Genomic DNA, 27240 nt, shown 5'->3' with positions numbered 1-27240 from the left:
GGCTTATTGAATGAAGATATAAAGGACGTCACGTTTGATAAACCAATCTATTTCACAGTAAACAGGAACGAATTGTATCACGTCAATGTGTTTTGAGAGACGATAGTCTGCAAATATGTCGTCTAAAAGATGATCACGTATTTCACTTTCAAAGGAAGTGAAGGAAAAAAATCTATAAGAGAAAACTACACACTCTAATTATTGGGAAATATGAATATGTATAATTGCAATCTTTGTCGTAGCGTGTATGTGTGGCCGCATGATCTTCGAAGACATATGAGAAGTAAGCATCCCATTCTCAATTTTATTTCAATGAGCAAATATAACACCAAGATCTAGACCACCACCACCAGCAGCAGCAGCACCAGGAAGCTTTCGTGTTTAGACACCCTTTCACCATGATCGTGTCCAGTCCCACTTCGTGTCGAAAAACTAATTTCATGAAAAATATGCTTCAACAAACATCCTGCTACAAGCATGAAATTTGGCATAGACCTCCTCAATTATTACTCTTTTATATCAGATAGGGAGGCATTTGAAAAAAAATTCTCACTTCCGGTAAAATCCAAAATGGCGGACATCATACTTAAATCAGCCCAATATCGATGGCTAGTATGTGAAAAGGTGTTATTATCAAGCTACTATCATAATATTTGGTACAAACCTTTGTTATGTACTACTTTTGGATATATTATATAGGTTAGAATTCTTCAAAAAACCCTATTTCCGGTAAAATCCAACATGGCGGACATTGTACTAAAATAAGCTTATTTTTAGGGAGGGTAATTGAAATGTGTTTTAAAGTATTGCTTCTATCATTATATTGTGCAGGAACCTTTCTTTGGTGCTTCTCATGGATACAATTTATAGGACATATGTCTTTAAAACCCCTACTTCCGGTGATATCCAACATGGCGGACATAGAAATATCAAATTTTTATTTTAATATTAATTTTTTTTCAAAATGTAAAGAAAATGTTTTTTTTTTGTGCTGGTCATTTAATTTTTGGCTTTAAGTTATCCTCAAAACCACTAATTCTATTCAACTCTAAATGTTTAAATACAAAGGTAACACTTCCGGTATAAAAAACCAATATGGCGTAAATTTCAAAGATCAGTCCTCAATCCATATCTTCGATGTAGAGTTTTGGATAGATTGATTAAAACAAAATAAAATCACTTAAGTACTAAAACATCTTTTGAATTACTAATTTATGGCCGCAAATACATGTTTATTCACAATCGGAGAGCTGATTTTCCACATTTACAAAGACCGTGATATTGTTTTTTACATCCAATGTACAAGCTCCTGATAAGATGAAGAGGCCTCACAAAGAGTTGTCCAAAAGGGTTCCCATGGATTATATTTTTCCCTTCACCATTCATAAGCGTCTGGACTAGTTAGCATTGGAACCAATTCAAAGCTTGTTACTCATTCACACCCGCCATGGTATATTGCACGTTTTACATGCTGAAAAAGACTAGACCGAGTCGTGGGAATAGCCTCAATAAGTCTTTCCTCTTCCAAAAACACAAGTTTTCTTGCTTCGTGAACCCCATCTAATAAATTTGTTCGATTTTACAACAAAACCACGTATCGTTTTATCAATGACATTATCAAATCCATATCTGGTGATGTTGGCTGATCAATCATCATTCTAAATGATAAAGTCACATCTTCAAACGCCATCCATGTCACCAACGCAGTTCCTTTTCCAGCAAACGTGTAATCTCTTAATGCTTACTGCATTTGAAAGGTCATGGATAGATATATATCTAAAGCTTTTCCCACTTCCAAATGCAAGCCAAAGTTCGTCTGCTCCTATGTCACGGAATAGCGAAACAGCAATGACAACAACATCAGTATCGACTGTTCGAGTCATGACTCAGTTAAGTCTGTGTTTCACTGCATCAGACACATGCATCTTGATTCTAGTGTCAGCCTCTTCATGCGAACATGGTGCTAAACTTGAAACATCATCATGTGGTGGATAACACAGAACATCCTCAGCATTTGTTGCTACAACTACCTTTTCCTCAAAATCTATTGAGCAATCTGCTGTGAATGAAAACTAAAAAGTTCTTTCTTATTGTCGTCATCTCTCAGAAAACTTTGCCAATTTTGAGGAATTTGTTTTGACCCTGGATTCGCCTGTGTATTCCCTTTCCCCTAAATGTAGCTCTTGCTTTTTGTAGCAGCCTGTAAACTACCGGTATTGTCTATGTACGCATCCGAGACTACATCCAATGTTGTTACAGTTTCAAGGTGTTTCATAACGAGTATGCTGATAGGGCATTATGTCCTTACCTTAAAAAATACCTTAAAACTGTTACAGGAGTGGACGAAGTCTTGGATGCGTATGGTAGTTGTAGCAACAAATGCTCAGGATATTCTATCTTATACACCACGTGAAGTATTTCAAGTTTAGCACCATGTTCGCATTAAGAGGCTGACACTAGAATCATGGTGCATGTGTCTGATGCAGTGAAACACGAACTCAAACGAGTCATGATTCGAACAGTTGTTACTGATGATGCTGTCATTACTATTTCGCTATTCCGTGACATAGGGGTAGACGAACTATGGATTGTGTTTGGGAGGGCAAAAAGCTTTGGATAAATATCTATCAATGACCTTTCAAATGCTTTACGCAATGAGTGATCACACAGACTTATTGTGATCTATGCCTTAACCGGTTGTGATACGGTTCTATGTTCGCCTGAAAAGGAAAAAAAGACTGCGTAGGAGACATTGATGGCATTTGAAGATGTGACTTTAACATAAGGAATGATGATTGATCAGCCTAAATCAACGGGGTTTAACTGTAAGATCGCACAAACTTATCAGATGGGGTTAACATGGTTAACGAAGCAAGAAAATAACTATTTGCGCAAAAGGAAAGGCTAATTGAGGCTATTCCCTCAACTTGGTCCAGTCTTTTCCAGCATGTTAAACGTGCAATATACTAAGGCAGGTGTTAAGGGGGACGAGCTTGGAATTGGTTCTTATGCTACCCAGTCCAGGCGCTAATGGATGGCGAAGGGACAAAGAGGATCACTTTAAAAAAACTCTTTCTGAGGCCTCATCATTTTGTCAAAAGCTTGTACATTGTGGATGTAAGAAAGGATGCCGTGGTCGTTGTTGATGTGGAAAATCGGGTCTCCCGTGCACTGCTTTGTGTGCATGTGGTGGTGACTGTGAATAAACATGTATTTTTTGCCAAATAGTAGTAATTTTAAAAATGTTTTAGTACTTTTATTAGTGATTTTATTTTGTTTTAATCAATCTATGCAAAAATCTACATCGAAGATATGGATTGAGGATAAAGCCAAAAGTTTAAGGACCAGCACAAAAAGAAACCATTTTCTTTACATTTTGAAAAAAGTTTAATATTAAAGTAAAAATTTGATATTTTTATGTCCGCCATTTTGAATATTACCGGAAGTAAAGGTTTTAAAGACATATGTCTTATACATTGTATCCATGAGAAGCACCAAAGAAAGGTTCCTGCACAATGTAATGATAGTAGCAATACGTTAAAACACATTTCAATTTACCCTCCCTAAAAATAAGCTTATTTTAGTACAATGTCCGCCATGTTGGATTTTACCGGCAGTAGGGTTTTTGAAGACATCTAATCTATATAATACATCTAAAAGTAGTGCATAACAAAGGTTTGTACCAAATATTATGATAGTAGCATGATAATAACACCTTTTCACATACTAGCCATCGATATTGGGCTAATTTAGGTAGGATGTCCGCCATTTTGGATTTTACCGGAAGTGAGACATTTTTTTCAAATGCCTCCCTATCTGAAATAAAAGAGTAATAGTTGAGGAATGTCTATGCCAAATTTCATGCTTTTAGCAGGATGTGCACAATTCGTCTGAAATATGCTTGTAGCCGCTGCACTAAAAAGGTTGTGTAGTCCTAGTCTAGAAAGGATCGTTTGGTTGGATAAAAAAAGGCAACTTCTTTACGAGGAAATACAACGAACAGTGCTTCCACGCGCTGAATTCATTCGTGGAATTCCTTTCGATCCCAACATTCGAAACATGATCATTTTAGACGACCTTGTGTCGACATCGGTAGCCGTTTTAAATCAGAACTTGTACACTGGCAAAAACCCAACCCAGAGACGAAACTGTCATTATCTCGTTCTCTTTAATAACCCAATTGACCGACAGCCAATAATGACTCTTGGCCGACAGATGTATCCTTCTCGAGCTGATTTCTTTATCTGGAAATTCGCAGAGTCAACGAAGAAACCTTTCGGGCACCTTCTTGTTGACCTTAAAGCTAGAACCCCGAAATCATCCAGATTGCGCACAGATGTCTTGCATATGGGTAAAGGAGATTCCTCGACACAAGACGGAAAGATGGAGGACGACCATCTAACCAATACATTTGAAGACGATATATTGGTCTCATCAGAAGAAGACATTGCCGACAGGACAAAAAAAAACTGCAGCTATTTCTAGATACAAGAAGATATCATTGCATGTCGGGATTGCGGAGTAGTGTTTGCTCACATTCGTGGATTGAAATCCCATAGTCAGCAAGGGTGTAAGAAGAAAACGTCATTGGTCTCCCGATGACCGGGAAGGACGTAGAGGATACTTTGAGCGTTTTACCCGTGACCGTTTGCTGTGCGGACGACATGCCTACCTATGTGAGCGACGGGCCTAGAACGTTTGTGGTCAATACGGATAACTGTGATCAAAAGGGTAGTCATTGGATTGCTTTATATTTTCCCGCATCGGATCAACCCAAATTTTTCAACTCCTTAGGACAATAACCGGAAACGTAACAACACTATTTTAGAAATGTACTCATCGTTAATGGACGACAATATGGGTTGTCAGCAATCAAATTCAACCCGATGAATCAGATACCTGTGGCCTTTATTGCATTTATTACGTCAAATTGAGATGTCGGGGACACAAGATGGAGGATATTTTAAACGACTTTTCTTTTACTGACCTGATTAAGAATGCCAGAAAGCTCGTAGCCATATTTGGTTGTACTTACATGTATGTGTAGCAGGTCTCAAGCCTTGATCCAGATCTAGTGTCTGGAAGAGTGAGTGAGATTTTCAAATATTCGAAAAAAAAACGCGTCCGTTTGATAGGGTGTGCCGTCCACTTTCATCCATCTTGGAGGATAGACTTGTCCAACTATAGGGTATGACGTCACTATTAGCGTCCACCTTGGATGGTAGACTTTTATAACACTAAGGTATGGCATCCACGTCCCGTGTACAGGTTTAAAAGAGGGACGAAAGAGACCAGAGGGACAGTCAAACTCATAGATCGAAAACAAACTGACAACGCCATGGCCAAAAATAAAAAGACAAACAGACAAATAATAGTACAGATGACACAACATATCAAACTAAAGACTAATTAGCAACACGAACCCAACAAAACTGGGGTAATCTCAGGTGCTCCGGAAGGGTAAGCAGACCCTGCTCTACATGTGGCTCCCGTCATGTTGCTTATATTATTACAATGCCGGTGAATAGTCTAATTCGGTAGGTCACATTCGTGAAAAGGGAAGGGTATTGTAGTTACGACATAGGGAACATATCCGATATCATCTGTGAAACGGTTATTCCATAACGGTCAACCAACTCGTGATGGCGTCCGTAAAATTTACGAAGGGATGATTTCAACTTCACCATTTGGAACTCTTGGTTTAATTGGTTTAATAGCTTCCTTGTGAGCAGCAATCCTCTATCAAGGAAATCATGATAGGAAATACAAGCCCCGGAATATCGTATCAATTAGGAGATATATACTCCGTATGCAGGCGCTGCTGGAATTTTGCTACATAGAAATAGAAAGTTTACAATTGGAAAGCTGAAATCATCTCTTTTGTCGTAAAGTTTTGTTTTCAAAGTTTTGTTTTTAAGGGTCGAATGGTTCAACACTAAAGTATGACGTCCGCGTCCAGTGTCCGACTTCATGGGGTTCGAACAGGATATATATAACTACTCCTCAGATAGGAAAGGTAGTTTTCTTAAATAATTTATTTTTTAAAATAATTTGTACAGCCTATATAGAGAAACGTTCTAAACTTTGACGCTATGCATGCTTAACCATAAATGGCTAGACTAAACGGTGCTTCCATAAAATGTGTTTTAATAAGTTCATGTTCATGGCCAAATAACAAACTTTTAAAAATTTCATTATACCGGTATAAAATCTCTGTGAAATGACCCTGTACTCAGAAATTTTGCGGAAAAACAACATTAGTGGCGAAACGAATCCATGTGACGACTGAAATTGGGGCGAAATCGTCCGCATCAAATATTTGAATTTTGCAACAAGAAAAAATGAAAATTTTGTTTGCAATAAACCTCCTCATTCATGATCTTTAACCCCAGAAAATGTTCTTCTCCTTATGGAGATATAACAACACCTGAACCCTAAGGTCCACAAATTATCAAATATTTATCACAAGTAGTGAAGTACCAGGAGCTATGGTTTACGTTACTTTAACTTATATTTCAGACTCAGGGGGTCACTGTTTTGTTTAGTTCTAAAATTTTGCTGTGAAATCATTTCCGTTAATTTTACGCTTACAATTGATTTTTGGTAGTCTTGAATCGCTCTATTGAGCACTCGTATTCAATTTATTAGCATACGATGTAAAGTACTTATTTTACATTATTTCCCTTTTGGTATACATTCCGGCATCCTCCGCATATTTGCAGGACCTTTTCTAGTGTAAGACAGGGGTAAATCTGCTTCATAAGCTACCAAACTGAAGATCGTTATCTATCATTTTCGGTCTGCATTACAGTATTCATGAAAAGTAATTCACGTGTTTGATTATTATGAATTATCTCGTCTTTCTCTCTTCTCCGACATCAAGAACAAGCTCCATATTTCCAAAACGCAAACACCTGCTCAGAGGGCGCGAGAATTCAAACCACAGAACCAGCTTTATTCATCAAATATCAAATTTCAAAACATAGATAATGTACATAAGAAAACAGTATGCGACTTATCAGAATATTCGAAATCGATCTTTGCAGGTCGAATATTCTTTTCTAACTTTCGAACTAGGACCTCTAAACGACTTCATAGATTTTAAAGGTTTTTTCTCATTGCTGTCTTCGTCTCTTTACTGATAAAAAGAGAAGAAGAAGCCAAAAGAGCCAAAAAAATGAACGAAATAAACACACATAAAAAAAACAAAGTCGGATTCCTTTCGGCATATTACGAAGCAATTCAAACAAAAAAAAAACAGACAAGAACGTGATATAAAACATATTATATAAAGAGCATGTACTATTTTTTACTTATACTATACTTTGTATAATAATTACAAGTATTGTAGCGAAGAACATGCAAGAAAGTCGTTGTTCTCCATCACTTCTATTCTATTGTTGTCAACATGCCTAAAAAAGAAAATATATAAAAAAAAAAAAAAAAAAAGACAAGAAAGCGGCTTTGATTTATCCATAGTATGAAGAAAAAAGCAAAATACCGCACTCCGAGGAAAAATTCTAAATGGAAAGTCCCTAAGCAAATGGCAAAATCAAAAGCTCAAACACATCAAACGAATGGATAACAACTGTGAAAGGATTTATGAAAAAGTTACTTTTTTGTTCTATGATAGTATCATTCATATTTAGCCAATTAGGGGCTTTATCCAAATAAATAAACTGCTCATGATGTCTGATATCAAGATGCTAATACTGGTAATTTATCTTTCATAAAAAGGCCTGGAATCATGGTCATTTTTGTCAATCATTATGATGTTGAAGCCACAGCGACTTTTCTAAATTTAAGTATCTAGCTAATATAACTCTGTTCACCTATCAGTACAATTAATATAATTTTAAAAAAAAGAGAAGAACTTTTTATTTCAGGCCCGGAATAATGGCTCGTATCAAACCTCCTCTTTTACACTGTTGTCACTATGTTAACGTTATGTAATATGTGAGTAGTTACGCAGTTGTATAGATGGTCATTGATAATATACATTTGTTTTAATATTAAAAATTTATGTTTGGAAATATGCATTAGCCTTTTTGTAAGATTCCTCTCGTTAAAATATCGTGTCACAAAGTTATTACACATGTAAACGTACTGAAATGTTTATTGTAAACGAAACTCAAATATATTCCATATATTTCCTTAAAAATAAAGATATACTCGGCCATTCCTATTTCTTGTGATGGTAATTTGGCAAATCATACGTCCTGTGTTTGTATAATGTTAACAGGAATGGCATCTTTAGCAAATTGGAATATATTTGATAGTGACTGATAGCATATAACATTAGTTCCAATAAAATATTGGTTTTGGATTTGAATTAAACAATATTTGGATAATTTAAGAAATCTCTGTATAAAAAATAAAATTTGTGAATTCCAATGGAAGTCTATTCATAACTTTATTTACACCGAATCTAGACTACATCCATTTGAGCATTCTTTGGTTCAAGGTAACTGCCACTTTTTTATAATTATAAAAGATCTACCCATTACTATTAGAATTAAAAACTATAATTTCACAAAAGTACACTTGACACATGAAATAATTCTAAAAGAGAGAAATATGATCCTAGGTATTTACGACAGGTCCTTAAAGGAAACTATATTTGGCGATATCCTAATATGCATGGCCAAATGGACTATATGGAAACTTCGAAATCTAATAAAGTTTGAAAACATCACTTGCAATAATAATAGAATTTTTAGACAATTTTATTGTGAACTAAAAGAAAATATCGTTTTACGTTTAAATCATTTACAAAATAAAGAACCAGATATCATAAATGAATGATCCCATACACTTATTAGATCAGATGTGTAATAATTAGGTTAAGTGTGTACTCTTCGGTCGGGTTGTTGTATCCTTGACACATTCCCAATTTCCGTTCTCAATTTTACTTTCACATTTTTAAGTTTACGTATCGATACATTCAATTAAAAAAAAATATACATAAACTGATTAAAAACTTACCATGTTGTAGACAGGTACCACTGTTAATAGATCTGGTTTGATCGATTTAATGTATTATATTGGGTGTGTTTGACTTTTGTGTTAATTTGATTGAAGAAAAACTACAAGTAAAGTGGACATTTATCTTGCCTGTTTTTCTCTGGACAGGAGTGAAAATGTAACACTTCTAAGGTAATTGTAACAGGATATTGGAAATAAATTTTATTTGAATTAAAAAAAAAACAATGTTTTAATGCATAATCAAAATTACTAAAAGTATGCCAAAAGAGATTTTTTAAACTATCTTTGACATTTGAAATGAGTCCGGAATACTCTATTTATGCTAGTGTTATTAGGTCGTTCCAGTACAATTGTACATATATGAAGCTGAGATACGGTAATTTTATTTATAACAATTGCGTTTTTTTTTAAATTGCCATAGTATGATTTGAATCTTTGTGGACATTAACTAAACTTACAATTGTTATAATGACCAAAAAAGGAAAAGAAGTATGATTTGAATCTTTGTGGACATTAACTAAACTTACAATTGTCATAATGACCAAAAAATGGAAATGAAGTATGATTGCCAATGAAACAACTATCCAGTAGAATTCAAATGACATGATGGTAAGCAATAACAAGTTTGCTCACTGTTCGGCTTTCGACAAGAAGAAAAACCCATACTGTATTGTGAGCTATTAAAGGCCCCGACATGATAAATGTGAAAAAATTTAATAAAACATCAAACAGCCTAATTCATTAAAATTCAAAATACAAAAAAACAAATATGACAGACATGAACTAACAATAACAACTGAATATCATCAGTAGTCAGTACTTTGATACTGAAATGATTTATAACAAATATTTCAAAAATTGTCCGTTTGTAATTTTTGAAATTATACAGAAACTAAGTTTTTAACTCCGTGAGACAAAGTTTACCTTTGATGGATTTGGCATTTGTTTAGGTCCTGAAGTTAAAAATCTTTTTAAATTTTTCGGTTATTATACATCCTTGGCTTTCAAATATTCGGCTTTGAGCGTTCCTGATGGAGGTAAATCCAGAAAAGCACTTCGGACGCAGGAAATTTATAACGTGCGTGTTTTTGTTACAGCACTGGGTCGATACCTCTGCTGGCAATTCTTAGTCAATTTTGGATACATACTCTGTCAAACTGCATTTTGTAGATATCTTCACACCTTGATAGCTAATCAGTTGTTTAGAAAATGATAAAATACTTCCGTTTTGAATTTTCCTTAGAGTTCGGTATTTCTGTTATTTTACTTTTTAGTTGTTTGGAAATGAGCTTTGTAGTTATGTTATAATTTAGTTACAAACATAAAGTACAAATGTGTATACTAAGTTGTGATACTGTGAACTTTCAAAACAAAACAAATAAAAACTTTTTTCAACTGCCCTCGTGCAATTTGTGAATTGAATCTTTATTGAAATAATTTGATTTTATGATACGAAGTATTGTTTTTACCATTTTATATAATTTCAAAAATATTGATGTGTTTATGTCACTAAATAGCCTAAATTTTAGTGAATGCTTGCATCTCATATATCACAGTGAACTTAAAATTAAGAATATGCCGAAACTAGAAGGCCTGCTTCATATCTTGATCTTTACCTCGGACCAAAAATATATGACAAATAAAGGCAACAGTAGTATACCGCTGTTCAATAGTCATAATTCGATTAAACAATAGCAAATCCCAGTAACAAACTAAAACAGAGGGAAACACATCAACTGTAAGAGGAAAACAACGGAACAACAGAAACACTGAACTACAACAAAAGCAAACGCCAACATACATAGAAACGGACTGTATATATCAACTGCCATATTCCTGACTTGGTACAGGACATTTTAAGAAAAAATTTTGGGTTGAACCTGGTTTTATGGCTTGCCAAACCTCCTGCTTATATAGCATTGTTAAAAATACCGTTAAAATGACAAAACTACGTGACAGGAATGCAGTACAAACAAACACAAGAACAATCAGCGTAGAGAAATGCATCAATAATTAATATAATTGTACATTACAACATGTAAACCGCTAAATAACAACGGACACCGGCCATTAATTTACGACATCACACCAGGACACCACAAACGAAATATAAACTGCGCGTCATATGAATGGGTCAACGTCAGAAAAAGTGACGTATTTTTTGTGACGTTTATATTATCACAGGTAAATAAATTTCTAAAAACAAAACAAAAATTGTTTTATTTATAGACAAGTACAGGAATATTAAATGAAATTGTGTGTGTAATGGTGTTCTAAGACCTTACTGTATTTCTTCTGATTATAATTATTATTCTTCCGCCAAACTTTGACAAGATGACAAGATTTGCCTCCGTAACCGTAAAACATGTCGTTTGCAGGTTCACACTTTGTATTGATGTACCAAATACCTATCCGGAACTCACCCTGTGAGTCGTAAAATGTTGTCTGTCCGGAGTTATCTGCCCAAAACCTTAATACCTTGTTCATGGATGAACATCACCGTAATAGGCAGAACAAAACAGAAGGGTGGAATTCGTTCAGCAACATACCCTGGTTCTACGTTACATTTAGATCGAAAAGATTCAAAGACTCATTGGTATGGTTATGTCCCTGTGAAAATTAACCGAAGTCAGTTGACCACTAAAATTCAGAAACCGTAAGCCGTAGCCACATAGCTAGATATAGGATCTTCACCAATGGTCATTAATTCATGTAATAATGAAAATGCCTCCAGTTAAAATTTATAGGTTGACCTTTGACCTAACACCTTGTTATTGGATAATCTCAGAAACCATTATACTTAAAGAAGTATTGAATAGTGGAAAATAATTGGGTCATTAAGGCGCAACTTTGTTACAATTGACCAAAGAGATTTGACCCTTCTGCAAGGGACGTAACTCCGGTTAATGGATTCTGAAAAGACGAAATAAGCTTTAACTCTTAAAACAAAGGTCCTAGTCCCATGTGATCTTTTGTAATGACATATAGGACTAATGACCCTGACAAAAGCTATAAGGTCAAAGTTCAAAGTCATGTCTATAACAGCGAATTATATGTTTTTGATCCTATTTTAAGTGTATTTTGTGTGTTTTAAGGCTTTCTAATACATTGTACGCCTATTTGAACACATATTTTACATTATGAAAAGAAAGACGTCTCAATTGTTCACGAACAATTGACATTTTAATTTATTTGTTCCTTGCAAAAATATCGGACAGCGGTTGTTTTGAGATGTACATGTAGATAGGAAGGATACTTACAACTGTTGAAGGTTCGGTAACTTATTACAATTCAAAGAGCTGAGATTTCGTAAAAGCTGGTTTTGAAAGTACCTTGAAATAGAAATATGAAATATATCAATAAAAAGAATTGACCTCAGCTATAATATCATGTTATTTTTTGTTTTGTTTGCTGTATTCGTTAAATGATTACTTAAAATTACACCAGTACTTTACCTTTCTGTCATCAGGAATTAAATAAAGTCGGATGTTTAAAAATGCCATCGTATTTTGTGACAGTGAAACGTTTATTAATAAATATTTTCCTCGTTTTAACTTAATTTGTTGTGGACATTTAAAAAAACCCAACATATCCTTATATAAAATTGAAACAAACATATTTGAATATTCCTATAAATTGTTTTAATAGTATAAACTAAAATATTTTGTCCCCCAATTTCAAAGTATAGATCTATGAGGTATGTAAGTCTGGTATTTTTGCTAACTTTTTTATTCCTTAATTGGTTATTAAACGTTCTTCCACTTACTTGGAGACATCGGAATTGTCAAGTTAGTTATTTTACCGAATATAATAAAACTGTTTAAACCGGAAGCATCCTCGTTTCGACTGCAAAAACTTACGGTTAAATAATTTCGCAAACTCATGCAAAGAATTTACAATTGGCATGTGGAATTGAGTAATGAGAATATACAATGCTAGTTTTCTCGTTATCATGATAGTGCATTGAGGGTTGGGATATGGCTTCTGGTGCGATGGTACACGATACAAATTTTGATCAGCATCCCGGACGTTTAGAAAATATCCATTCTTGTATAAACCGCACTTCCTAATACTTAGCTATGAGACAAAAAGAAGAAGGCGTCTTCGTGAGGTGATACATAAGAAATAATGTCATTCTAAATGAGCTTAATATAGATGTCTCAACCCTGCCACATTGTATTCGGTTTGCTACAAAGAGGTTATTACCATCTTCGTAATTTATAGCATATTTACGGTTGTTTTATATTTGAAACAACTTTAATCATTGTACACATAAATTTCAAGTTGAAAGAAAACCCTGACTTTCCATTGAATATTGAATGAAATGAATATATATATATATTAATATTACTTACAGGAATTTAGTATTTGAAGGTAAATCTGTAGGTATTGAATCAAACGTTTGTTGTGGATTATTACAGTAGACTCTTCCATCTGAATAACAAGTACACAAGGAAGGGCAGCACAGACTGTATCCCCACATTGACAAAAAACATAGGAAATGCAGATGGCGTAACATGTTAATCCAAGTTATCTATTAAAAAATTAAAAACGAAGTTATTTCCTCTTTATTCCCTCTGTTTTAGTTTGCTGTCTATTTTATCTATTTTTATATTTTTGGTTCATTAATATCTTTTCTGTAATCCCAATCTGGACCGTCAGCAATATGTGTTTTCTTCAAATAAAAGGCCTTCAGTCATGCCAAAACCAAAAATGTTGACAATCAAATACATATTGAATATTAGAGCAAGTGTAGTCAAAACTATTTAAGTTATTTCATACACGAAGAAGCTGAACTTTAATGACTCCACTTCTTGCGATGTCATAAATTCTATAGATATTTATACATCATTCTGTTCAACATATTCACTGAAGTTCATTCTTCTTTATCCGCAAAACTATAAAGCATAAACTTCAGTGTTACTTGAATTTTGACAATTGATTAGCGATTACGGTTTTCCGGATGTTATACCACATTGGCCAGAAGAGATATTTTAACTTTCCATGATCTTACATAATGTAAAGAAATCTACACTTTTTAACATCTTTTGTAAGGAGAAATATAACTCTTTTTATATCTTTTACAGAAGGAACGTTCTTGCTGATGTTTTGCACAAACTGAAAGATAAGTATATGATTTAGATTGCACAGGCTGTTTTCGCCAATGGGATTCCTTCTTACATGTATCAACTTTATTTTCGTTTATTTGCAAACTTAAAGAATTTTGTATGCAACTATTTTAATCTTGATTTCTCCATCTAGATGTTTAATACCGCCACACTCTTTATATGCCTGTCCCTAGTTCGGAGCCTGTAGTTCAGTGGTTGTCGTTGTATCATTTCTGTCATATTTGTTTTTCGTTAATTGTCTTGTTATGAATTAGGCCGTTATTTTTATCAATTTTATTTTTTTACATTTTTCATATCGGGGGCTCTTATAGCCGACTATACGGTATCGGTTTTCTGATTATTGAAGATCGTATGGTTGCCTATAGTTGCTTATTTCCTTTTCATTTGAACTTTGGTGGATAGTTGTTTTCTTTGACAACCATACCACATCTCCTTATTTTAAATTGTAGTCGCCAGCACTGTTTTTTTTTATTTCAAAAAGATATCTCATTTTTCATGGACTTGCAAATGTATTGATATTTGCCGGTTCATGAACATTTTTGTGATTAACGGTAAAAAAATAATATTTTGGTTTTTTTTACATGTAAAACGAATTCACTATCTTTCATCTTTGCGTTGACATTTAAAAATTATCGAATTCATATTTTTTTAAAGAACAACACGACTCTCCGGTTAAAATGTAGACTTCTTATGTGAAAGATTGTTTGATGTTTGATATCCGTCGTAAAGATGTGAATGGTCTAAAATAAGAAAGACACATTGTATGCTTTGTATTCTTTTGTTTTATTCAAAAACGATATTCTTACATTCCAATATGTTTATGACCACTGCAACCGAAATAATTTAAGGATCATCACGAAAAAAGAATCCAAATTTTCATCCGAGGTTCAGGTTACATTGACCCTACTGACTTTAAATTACAGATATGACTATATCTGTAGAATCTAGAAAAACAAATTTGGACAATAGATGGAGAAAAAATGTCAGTCTTTGTTCCCTAAAAATGAAGATTTAGTATATAATTTCGTTTTACAATAAAAGTTTTTGTCACAATATCAGTAAAGAAAAGAATTTTTTAGTTGAACACTAGTGTGCAAAATTTCATTTGTAATTCAGAAATAAAAGCAATATTATCATCATAAGATAATATTTGCGTGTGAAATATCAATGATAATCATAGGTTATGTAAGATTGCATTAAATTAATAAGCTTCTTAAACATGTTAAATCGAAGATAAGTTATGAACTTTATTTTATTTTGTATATATATATAGCTTTGTTTAAATTCTTTCTGTAATACTAATAATAATTTGATGACGTGTCTTGTATGATTGAGCCTTTTAACTTCATTTTCTATTGTATACTTACTGGCGTAATATAGAAAAAGACAATTACAAATTTAACCAACTTCATTAAAAAAAATGTCTACAAGCCGTAATGTGTATATCGCCAAACAAGTGTCTTTTTTTACTATTTTAAGTTTGAATTGATAAAAGAATAAGTTGCCGATATGAAATTAATTCTTATAGAATATCACAGAATGCTCGCAGTTACAGAAAGCAATCTCAAAATACATCAAGATCTGATTTAAAAACCTGCCATCCTACATTTAAATATCGGAGCATTTTTAAGAGATTTCAAACACTGCAGGTGGACAGTTAGTCCCCGAGGGTATCACCAGCCCAGGAATTATTACTACGGTACTGGCATGTAAAATGTGGAGTTTGTATTATTAAACGTAAATTATTAAGTTAAGAATTTCGTAAAAACAAATTGCTATATACCTTAACCAAAAATAAAGTTAACATCATACAATGACAAGATATCGCAAGTACGAAAAAGACCGTACGAAAGTTAATTTATTGTTTTGATTGCACCACGATTTAAAGTTTACCATGCATCCGTTCTAAAAGTAATAAAAGTAAGTACTTTAAGACAAGATAAAAGTTGAAAAATACGAAGAGCCGGTACAAATTGTAAATTCATTTTGAAGTCCGAAAAAGGTCATTCATTACTACTTTCAAAGCTATTTAAAATTTATGTTAATATTTTAAGAACGGGCGATATGATAAATATTCTGATTATCGATTATCGGTGAAGAATGTCAAAATATTCAATGTTAATCAATACGCCTGTAGCATTTTTTTCTAGTTATTGAGAAACATTTGGCGACCCCGTACGTTTAAATGTCCCTTGTAAAAACAACGTATTAAGTGGGCGTAACAGACAAACGGGTACCTGATCTGACTCAGCCAATTGGTGAACTGAGCGTGCCAACGACAATGCACGAATGGTCTCGTCAACACTGTTATGAATTAAGTTATTTCAATTAATATCGAAAGAGAAATAGGCTTTATGACAAATGAGATGTTTTAAATTTTTGTGTGATCTTTCACAATTTTGAAATCATTTTGAAATCATTTTGAAATAAGAAATGTATTATCCTAATGCATTCGTTTGATTTTTCCTCCAGCCTAATTGTCGGTGCTGTTTTGGTTGATCAGCTTTTTAACGTTTGTATTAGACTTGACTGGATTTTCAAATATTTTGGCCTCGAACATTGAAGATTCATTAATTGCCGAAATGCGGATCTTGTGCAGAAGTACATGCCCTTTCATTAAACCTGTATTCACCACCGTATTTTTATTAGGTTCGTTTTGATTAATCTTCAGTTTTTCTAATGCTTTTTTATGAACTAATGATTGTCCTTCGTCGTTCTTCTTTTTGTCATGGCCTATCTGATTTTCTCCGTTTCTATGCATGTTTGGCGTTTGTTTTTGTTGCAGTTCAGTGTTTCTGTTGTTCCGTTGTTTTCCTCGGTTTTAATTTGTAAACAGGATTTGTTTTCGCTTAATCGATTTATGACTAATGAACAGCGGTATACTACTATTGCCTTTTTTCTCCCACGTGGATTTTGACTCTTTTCTCTATAATTTCTCCTCTTTTTTTAGCTAGTTCCGATTGAACACCATAAAAAACAGTTCTGATCGACCAATACAATTATAAAGGTGTTCAAAATTGATAATCTGTCAAGTTGACTGTTTGAAAATTGGCAAAGGGAATTATTCATTTCTTTGCAATTAAAACAAATTATCATGAAAACAATTAAAAAATTTTAAATGAAAGGAAATTGTATGACTGCAAAATAATCATTGAAATATCAGGAAAACATCAACAGTACCAATTTTACTGCACCATACGTGCATTTTGGCAATAAATGTCCATTCAGTGATGCTCGAGGCCAAAATATTTGAAATAAAAACGATCAAAGACTCAAATGGCCGAGTTGAGCAGAATGTAACTTAAATAATGGACAATGCTCTATATGAAAATTTAAATATTTGAAATATGAAATGCAAAAGTTCGTCAAACAATTTGTTTATAGCTTGAAAAATGAACAGCTTATAAACCAACAGGAAAAACAATCAAAATTTTGTACTACAGGAATCCGTATTTTCATGCCAGTTCCGAAGTACAGGAAAAGTTGATAACATTATAAAATTTGTAATTTCTAAACGTTTTAACATTAAGAAATTCCCCAAAATAAAGTAAATTCTCCAACTATTTTAACAGTATTATACAAAAACGCTTAATTTCTATGTTAACAGCCAGAGTAATCAGTCAAATCAATATCGAAAGCACCAAGAATATAAAAAGAGTTTTAAATCTACTGAAAAACGCTTACTTAAATGTTTAATTCAACATTAACCAACTACCTTCGTGTTAAATAGCGTATACGGATATCAAATTATTGTTGTTATATATTTAGGAATACCTCGTTTCTTATGAACTGTTACAGATTTATTTTTGAAAATTGAAATGATAGAAGGTACATAACGAACTGTCAATAAGTTATTTTATAGTAGAACGGGTAGAAATAGAGAAAAACAAAGACAAAACAAGTAAACCAATACTTAGTTATATCATACAGTTACAGAAAGCAAGTTCAAAGTACATCAACATTTCTTATTTAGAAAACATGCCATCCTACTCTTTAATATCGGTGGCTTGTTTAACAAATTAAAACAGCAATGCCATGAACAGTAAAGACCACTCTTCTGCATTCCCCGAAGTGAAATTGTAAAGAATTTAAGGTGGCTGGGGTGTCTTCCTCCATCTTGGATTTTGAAGTACAAAAAAAAGTAGCAGATAACAATTGGTCTAGATCTTTAATGAAATGTGCAAATATTGAGAGTCGTATGTAATTCATGTGTAAGACTTTTCATGTTAATATAGAAAATTATGTGTTTTATCATATTTACGGCTGTATTTTCTAAGAAACACAATATTTTTGTTTGATTCATTTTTTTCAACTTTGCCACATAAGAGGAGATAACTCAGATAGTAGGGGAGATAACTCAGTTAAAGTTATTTTTATAATAGAAAGTGTTGTGAATTTACCAAATTTAATATGTAGCAAGAAAACAAGCTCGGTGACCCCATTTTTTCTTTTTCTTATCTGAAAGCATGTTATAAGAGCTATCTTCTCCCATTTTATCTTAAAATTCTATTGTGTAGTTTTCTTTTTATCACCCAAAATTGGATTTTCCATGCATAATCTATACAAAATCTGACAATTTTGCACAACATGTACCGTGAAAAAAAGTCCGGTGACCCATACTTTTTATTATATTTGGAAAAAAGCGTGATAAAAACTACATTTTGACAAATTATTAAAACATTCTATGGATTTTAATTAAGACCCCCATCCACCTTAAATACAGAAAACAAAAATAGTAAAAACTTGGATATTACCCTTGTTTCATTTCTCGATTAACGAAATGTATATTAACTATCCTACCTTCCTTTCTTCCCTTCTTCCATCCACACAAAAAATTAGCAGAACCTTAACAACAGCAGTGTTATAACTAAAATGTTAATTTTTAATGTGATTAAATGAAGCCATTCAGATAGATCTAAATGACAATTTCTATTTTGTTAAATGAATAACTGCCTTGCCATCTATAATGTAGTCAGTGCGATGCAAGGAAACCAATACAAAAAACAGAATCATATTTAAGGAGAGGTCTTTTCTATATGGTTGTAGAAGACTTTCGAGTATTAATGAAGCCAGTCACATTATGTAGCTTTTAAAACACATACATATATCATGCTTTATATTACGGACATTACATACAAAACTCAACATTCAAGTTGATATAATAGAACATACACATGTTAAATTAAGACAAAAAGTAAAAAGATGAAAATTGAAATATTTAGGAGAATAAACAATTGCATTAGTGTTTAAAGTTGGCTTATCATTGCGAAATAAAACGTACATCTAGTCTATAATATTATCTATATAAAAAAATACCTACCTTAAATCATTGTACGCTTACTTATAATTTAATCATTAAGTATAGTCTAATAAGGTAACAATCAACTAATTTAAAATTTTCGATCTGCTTTACCTATCTTTGTACGTATCATTTGACATATACATTAACGTTTTAGCTCTTTTGTTCGATATTTTGAAAGACGGGCATTTATAATCAATCCAGATTATAATCATTTCTTTGTATGAAACGTGTTAATTTAAAAACATAAATGCGTATTCAAATTATATTCAATAGATATTTAAATAATCATCGTCACATACGTTTTTTTGATGAGGCAAAACGTAGTACAGGTCTTCTTTAATGTCATTGACAAGTTAAAAATGTTTGACTGCCAAGAGAAAAATTAGTTGAGGTTTGATTGACAATGATACAACTCATCACCAGAGACTAAGTAACGTAGAAGTTTATCAAGTATAGTTCACCGTACGGCCTTCAACAATGATCAAAACAAAGACCGCATATCAAGGTTGAGATCACTAAATATATAAAGAATCATATTTTTCTTTATAGGTTTATGAAAATGGTAGAGTGGTTTGCTTGTTTTCTATTCTGTCTTAATCGAAATTCAATTGTGATAGTTTATTGGTTTTTGATTTTATAATTGCATTAATCGAATAAGCTTGATCCAAAAATTCACAGAGTCGACTCTATATTCTAAATTGAGGAAGGAATTGAAGAACGATAGTCTCGTAAGTAAAGTTGAAACGTTTTATTTGTACGGTCCGTAGAAATTGAATATTATTCCAACTCAACTCCGATGTTCCGCTTCATTCTTACACTACGATCTTTTTCGAGCTAACATTATACTTGATCCTTCTTGTCAATGCGGATCAGATATTGAGGATGTTCATCATTACTTTTTCGTTTGCCCACTTTTGAGATTTTAAACAACAAATTTATGAACTGAACACAACACGAGTCACCCTTTGTAATTCCCGAAGTGAAATTGTAAATTTTTGAAATAAAGCTAAAAAGAATAAATGAAATGTATTGTTGTTTCAAATGATAAATAAGAAAACTTTTATGACTCAATTCCAATCCCCTCCCCTTATAACGACAACAGCAGTTTAAAATTTAATGAAACCATATAGAACGATTTTAATGACAGCTTCTTGATATAATGTAATAAATGAGTGAACAACTTGCCATCTTGTCAGTACGAAGCAAGGAAAGTAAGATTCAAAACCATTACAAAAACAGCGTCATTGTTACGAGTCGATGTTTTCATTTGATTGTAGAAGTACTTCTCAAAATATTTTCAATAGTAACAAACTGCAATATATAAAATACATGCACATTTTTTTTATATTTTGGAAATGAAAAAATAGAACCTGGTTTTAAAAAGAAACACCTTACGATTTATCCTTAAAATTTCCTCCGTTTAAAAGCGTTATTGATTGATTAGTTATTATTGGTAAACGTTCAAAGTCAGTTGTTCCATACATGGTGATGAGAAAACATTTAAAAATCAATACAATAGGTAGGTTCATAAAGGTGGGTGACGACCGGGTCAAAGGACGAGAAATGTGGACTGCCACTGGAAAATAATATTAAGACTGATTAGGGCGAACATTTTTGCTTTCCAGCAGGCCTCCTCTCTGACCCCTCAGCGAGGTTCTGCAAGTGTTCCTCAACATGCAGTAACCCTATACTATGCATCGGCTTTAACATCTCCTTTTCTGGCAGGAAGAGTTTGTGTCTTCAAACATTTCGTACAGTCAAACGAACGCTCGACTTCAACAAGGACGTCATTACCAGAACTGGAGAAGCCCAGATGCCCATCCAATATGATAACTATGATTACAAATAAAAGAAATTACAACAACATATAGGATAATAAACAAAAATATTAGTGTTGACAATATACATAACAATTTTAAATATGATATACGCTTACGTTTTGTTCTGATAAAAAATAATTGCCTACCTTAAATCATTGTACGCTGAACACTTGAGACGTACGTACTTAGTTTTTAACCAGGAAGTCTAGTCTAGAGTAACTACCAACCAATCTCAGAGCTGCATTACTTTTTACTTACTTTTGTATGCATCATTAGACATACACATTATATGTTTACATTATATATTTAGCTGTTTTGTTCGATATTTTGAAAGAGGCGCAATTTAAACCAGGTTGTACATGTTTGCCTTGTATGAACCAGTTTATTTCAAATAATACTGCGTAATTAAAGTATATTGAAAATTATCAAATTGTCACGCATGCCATTTTTATTACATACGTAAGTATCAGTATTCTAACATGTTCAATTTAAAATGTTTCTGAATCTATTAATGAATCATTTTCCTTTACAAGTTTTTATTTTATTCAAAATCAGCAATATGCTCGTTTTTGCCATTTCCTAGTCGGAATTAAAGTGTGATATATTTTTGAATGATCTTGAATATATGATTGAAATAAAATGGTGCTTGATAAAGTCATAAAAAAAGGCTAAGTCAATTGAATTCGTTTCACCCGAAATGTCTAAATTTTAAAGATGTTCAAAGAAACTTTCATTTAAATATTGATCACACGAAATAATTCACATTTAATTTAATAATTTGAAATAGATTAAGATATACAGAGGCATATATGTGTGTGTGTGTTTGTTTGGATGGGTGGTTGGAAGGGTAGGTGGTCGTGTGTGAGTGAATATTGCCTAGGCAATGTTTCAAAATAGATAAAAACCAAGCTGTTTTAACAATAGTCTAGCTTTCAATTCAAAATCTACAAAAATGCAATATATTAGAGTACATGGGAAACTCCTCATGTGGGAACGGTACATTGCGGTAGCTGACGATATTATATAACAGTCATTTTACAACGGCAAGTATAAGCAGCAAATGTAGAGAACCATACTTGTTTTTTATATATATAAAAAAAATGATTCTGAAAGCGACTATACAGAACACGAGTATCTGTAAAGTTTAAACAAGTATAAGATAAGAATGCATTTTTAAAACATCCTATGGGGATCTAATGTTTGTATATGTTATTGCTACCTATATTTCGAATCAAGGTAGTGATATTATATTGACAAGTTAAACAAATAGATAAAAGATTGAAACTAGTATTAATAACATACGACGACGTAACAATTTGAAACATATATTGTTTATTTATTGTATCGTTATGTTATACGAGATGCCCACTATTGCTTTCCCTCGAGCAATAGTTGGCATATCATAGGAAACGAACTTGCTATTCTTCTCATAACCAGTCAATAAGTGTATTCTATAGCATGATCAATTTACTCCATCAAAAAAACGGTTTCCATTGGTTTGCTTTTTATTTCTCGTGATATGTGGGTTTTTGTAGCTGTAAAATAGATGTCTTTTGATTTTTGTGTTGTTTGGTCATCGTCTCATTCATGTTTACTTATAATCTCCTTTATTGAAATTGTGGATTATTTTCGTTGTTAGGTTGTTGTCTCACAAAGTATGAATAATATGAGAAATCGGAGTATATATCAATACATTAAAAAATTCCTTAAGATATCTATTAGTCAATATTTGATCTTCAACAGAAATATTTTTAAAAAGTAAGTAGTCAAATTCTAAATCGCCTTGAATAAAGAATACTTATAAAGAAACTTAACTACTTTGTCAAAGATCTGCCATAGAAATTAGATTCCCTAAAAACAAGAATGAAACGAAGATATTTCCAAAATAAGCAACACGTTTCCTTATTATAGATGCTTATGCCTGCGTTTAATTAGTTCTTTGAGATTTCATCTGTCCATCTTTTCTTCTCGCCTAGTTGCACAAAAAGATACATAGAAGTTTAATAAAGATCAGTTCAAGAAATTCACTTAAACTTACAATACATTTATAAAGTAAGAAAAGTCATGTTCAGGCAAAAACAAGAATGTGTCCATATTACACGGATGCCCCACTCGTTTTATCATTTTTTATGTTCAGTGGACCGTGAAATTGGGGTCAAAAATCTAATTTGGCATTAAAATTAGAAAGATCATATCATAGGGAACATGTGTACTAAGTTTCAAGTTGATTGGACTTCAACTTCATCAAAAACTACCTTGACCAAAAACTTTAACCTGAAGCGGGTCAAACGGACGGACATTTTGAGTATTATTGTTATAATATAGCAACCAGTATTTGCTTTTTCCATTAATACCAAGAATTGCTATGCATATACAAGTTCGGAACCATTTCTAAGAACATATAAATACTAGTGGAAGGAATACCTATTCTCATTTTTTCAAATATAAATATTTAACTAATTACGAAATATGGAGAAAGCTCTATTTCAGTTACGAGGAGGTTGACCATTAAGCGCATATGTGACCAATAGACTATTTTCATAATACCGAAAACAGCAAACTTTCCCACAAAGTTGCCGCGATTATATGTTTGATTTTACTTTTGCTTGCTATTACTTGACCGAGTACCAGGACGTCCTACCACAGAGAAGGTAACCTGTCGAAAAATTATATGATCGTGAGTCAAAAGTCGGTAATATGAAAATAATCTATTGCAAATAAGCTGATGTTCAGCAGTGCTGTAAATTGTATTTGATGGTGTCTTTGGATTGTAAAATAGCATAAAATCAATCGGTCTGGATCTTTAATGTAATATGCAAATGTTGAGGCAGGAATGCCATTAGTTTGTAAGACTTTCTTAAGATGAAAAATGTATATGGTTTAACTTATTATAACGAATGTTTTACCAGAAGAGATTTATGACTATTGAACAGCGGTATACTACTGTTGCCTTTATTTACCAGAAGAGAATAATTTTTTGTTTAATTCAATTTATTTTCTTCTTCAGATTGGTCATATACGGGAGATACATGTAGCTCAGATATTATAATTTTACCAAATAATGTACTAACAGTTAATAAATGGTAGTACCTGCACTTAAAGTGTTTAAAAAACTAAAATGTCTAGTTCAAATATTGTTTGTTTTTGTCTACAAATTATCTGATATATTTTAACTGAATAGTGAAAATGTTTAATTAATTATATTTAAATATATTTTTATGCAGGTTTGTCGTAGGTTTACGTTTTCAACATTTAGATGTATGCGTATGAGACTAAAATCAGTGTACGGAAAGTGCGAATCGAGAAAACTGCGTTTCTTATGTAGAGTAGCGATATTTTCTTTTGCAAACGAAATGCATTGTTTGAAAATCGAAGATGAAAATCACATTTGTAAGAAAAAAAGAAGATGTTTCGGTAAACAAATGTTTTTCTTTTCTTTCTAGAACAGGGACGAATTCAACAAGGCAAACGTCTGTATGATGTTAGCAGGACTTTCAAAGTTAACAAACAGTTATGATATCACATATGCATGACAGTTTGTCTTCTAAAATTGCAAACTAGGAAATCAGTAGATTAGCATTTATTGTTGCGATTGTTGAACATTGGACAATTATGCGAGATTAAATGTTACGATTTAAGGAAATATTACATGAGAGTTATGCTATCAGAATTCATAATGCGAGCTTTTTTATTTAGCGAAAACTATCACGTCGTAATTTTCGAAATGATAGAAACATCGCAAACTTTCTGAATTCATAGTAATTGAAATTCAAAAAAGGAAAATTGTTTTTGGCATGGCTCTTTGATCTAGTTAGACGAGTGTAATCAGATATTTTAATCGAAAAGCGGAGGCGAACATTTGTGATGATTGTTGAGGGCATTTATTTAAAAAGGGACCTTTATTACTGATAAATTTGTACGAAACTGGCCAATTGTACAATAAGTTTTGGAAAGTAAAGACACCAAAAGTACATGGTAAATATGAAAGATAACAGAGAGCCTGCAAATATAAATTGAGAATGGAAATGGGGAATGTGTCAAAGAGACAACAACCCGACCAAAGAGCAGAAAACAGACCAAGGCGACCAATGGGTCTTCAACACAGCGAGAAAATCCCGAACCCGGAGGCGGGCTTCAGCTGGCCCCTAAACAAAAATGTGTACTATTTCAGTGAAAATGGACGTCACACTAAATTTAAACATATTGACAAGAACTTTAATGGGACAAAACCTTCCCTTGTGAAAATAAAGAGCTGCGCCATGAACGCATGATACGCCCGTCACTTTTTCAAAAAAATAAGTTTCATACATTTAACTCCTCAGTGTCGTATCAGAAATTTATAAAAACTAAGGGGAGGTTATTTTGATAGATATAAACCAGTCACCAAAGTTTCATGAAAACTGCTCAAAGCACTTTTGAGTTATTGTCCGAAAACTGGAAAATCCCCTCTTTTTTATGAATAAAATCCCATAACTCGAAAACGTAAAATCTAAAATTTATAAAAATCAAAAGGGAGCTCAGATCAATAGATATAAACAATTCACAAAAGTTTCAGGCAAATTGGTTGACGTGTTTTTGAGTTATTGTCCAAAAACTGGAAAAAAAAACTTTTTTAATGAATAAAATCACATACATGTAGCTCGGAAACGTAAGGTCTAATTTGTTTTAAAATCGAAAAGGAGCTCACGTCAATGAATATCAACACTTCACCAAAGTTTCATGCGAATTGGTTAAAGCGTTTTTGAGTTATTGTCCGACATATTGAGGACAGACGGACAGACGGACGGACGGACAACGGTATACCATAATACGTCCTGTAAACGGGCGTATAAAAATGAAAACAACACTTAAATACCTTCAGCGTCCGAAGCGCTTTTCTTGATTTACCTTCATCAGGAACGCTCAATGCCGAATATATGAAAACCGAGGATATATAAGAACAGAAAACTGATAAAGAAGTAAGGAAATTTTCATCCGAAAATACTTTTAACAACAGGGCCATTTCTTAAAAATCTTTTAATATTTACACAGATTCTCATTTAACCAACTTGATTCAGAAAATCAAATTTTAATGAATAAACTCGAAAACATCAAGTTGGACACTGCTCGTATAGTTACAGGGGAGACTAAACTCACAAGATGTATATACAGAAACCCAATGGGAAAAACTTTCAGATCGAAAAAGTAACCATAAATTTATACTGTTTCATAAAATTGTTAAGACTAAAACCCCAAAATAATTGATAATAAGATTTACTACCTGGTTATATCAGTGGTCGACACGACGACAACCGTACAAAACAAAGCAATAATCTATTAGAGGCGAAGACGCGTAAAAAACTTTACTTAGATTATTATCTTCCATCATCCATTAAAACTATGGAATCATTTAACATTAAGTGGAAGAAATTGTAAATAGCTTTTTGTATTTAAGAAACATATTTGTAATCAGAACGATCGAGTCCCTGTATACTTTTTATGCTGGATGTCGAAAAGGTCAAATTCTTCACGCGCGATTAAGAATGAATAGTAGTTCTTTAAACTGTCACTTGTGTCCAAGAAATTTAGTTACTTCTCCACTCTGTCGCTGTGTTGACTTGGAAACTAATTCGTTTTTTTTTATTTTTTTGCCCTTTATATGTGGACATATAAGACAAGAAATGATAATGCAATTTGAAAGCCTACATTAACTGTACCAATGGACACTGAATTACTATTAAACACCCCAAATATGATTTCAAATGAAGAAAACTTATTAATAAGTTTATTTCTTACAGTTCAAAGGTTCATTTTTAAATCTAAATGGTTTACAAACTAATAATTCACACAATATACCTGTAAGCATTTCATCTTAATAGTTGCATTTTTCTTTTTATCAGTTCATCATGAAATTCAACTGATATTTTCAATAATTTTTATTATGTAACAGAGCATGTAGTTTTGGTTTATTTTTGTATATTGTATCAAATTCAACAAGGAGACAGATTAAAATAAGCACTTGTTG

At 32.7% G+C, this 27240-nt stretch overlaps 1 protein-coding gene across 10 annotated transcripts in view; it reads right to left on the bottom strand.

Moving 5' to 3' along the window:
• LOC127734438 (platelet glycoprotein V-like) overlaps positions 1–21623 on the bottom strand; it is a 100650-nt gene extending 79027 nt beyond the window's left edge. For 4 of the 10 annotated variants that reach the window (XM_052244299.1, XM_052244300.1, XM_052244298.1 and 1 more), the window contains exons 1-4: positions 21495–21623; positions 13341–13519; positions 12246–12317; positions 7341–7412 (exon numbers count right to left, since the gene is read on the bottom strand). In XM_052244299.1, the coding sequence (XP_052100259.1) occupies positions 7341–7412; positions 12246–12317; positions 13341–13519; positions 21495–21509 (338 nt within the window). In that variant the 5' untranslated portion in view covers positions 21510–21623. The other 6 variants (XM_052244293.1, XM_052244296.1, XM_052244303.1 and 3 more) reach the window with 3 other exon arrangements.
• Positions 21624–27240: the final 5617 nt, after the last annotated feature.

This window comes from Mytilus californianus, unplaced genomic scaffold (assembly GCF_021869535.1).
Source record: "Mytilus californianus isolate M0D057914Y unplaced genomic scaffold, xbMytCali1.0.p SCAF_3, whole genome shotgun sequence".
In the NCBI taxonomy this organism is placed as follows: Eukaryota; Metazoa; Mollusca; class Bivalvia; order Mytilida; family Mytilidae; genus Mytilus; species Mytilus californianus.
This window is presented reverse-complemented; position numbering and strand designations above follow the sequence as displayed.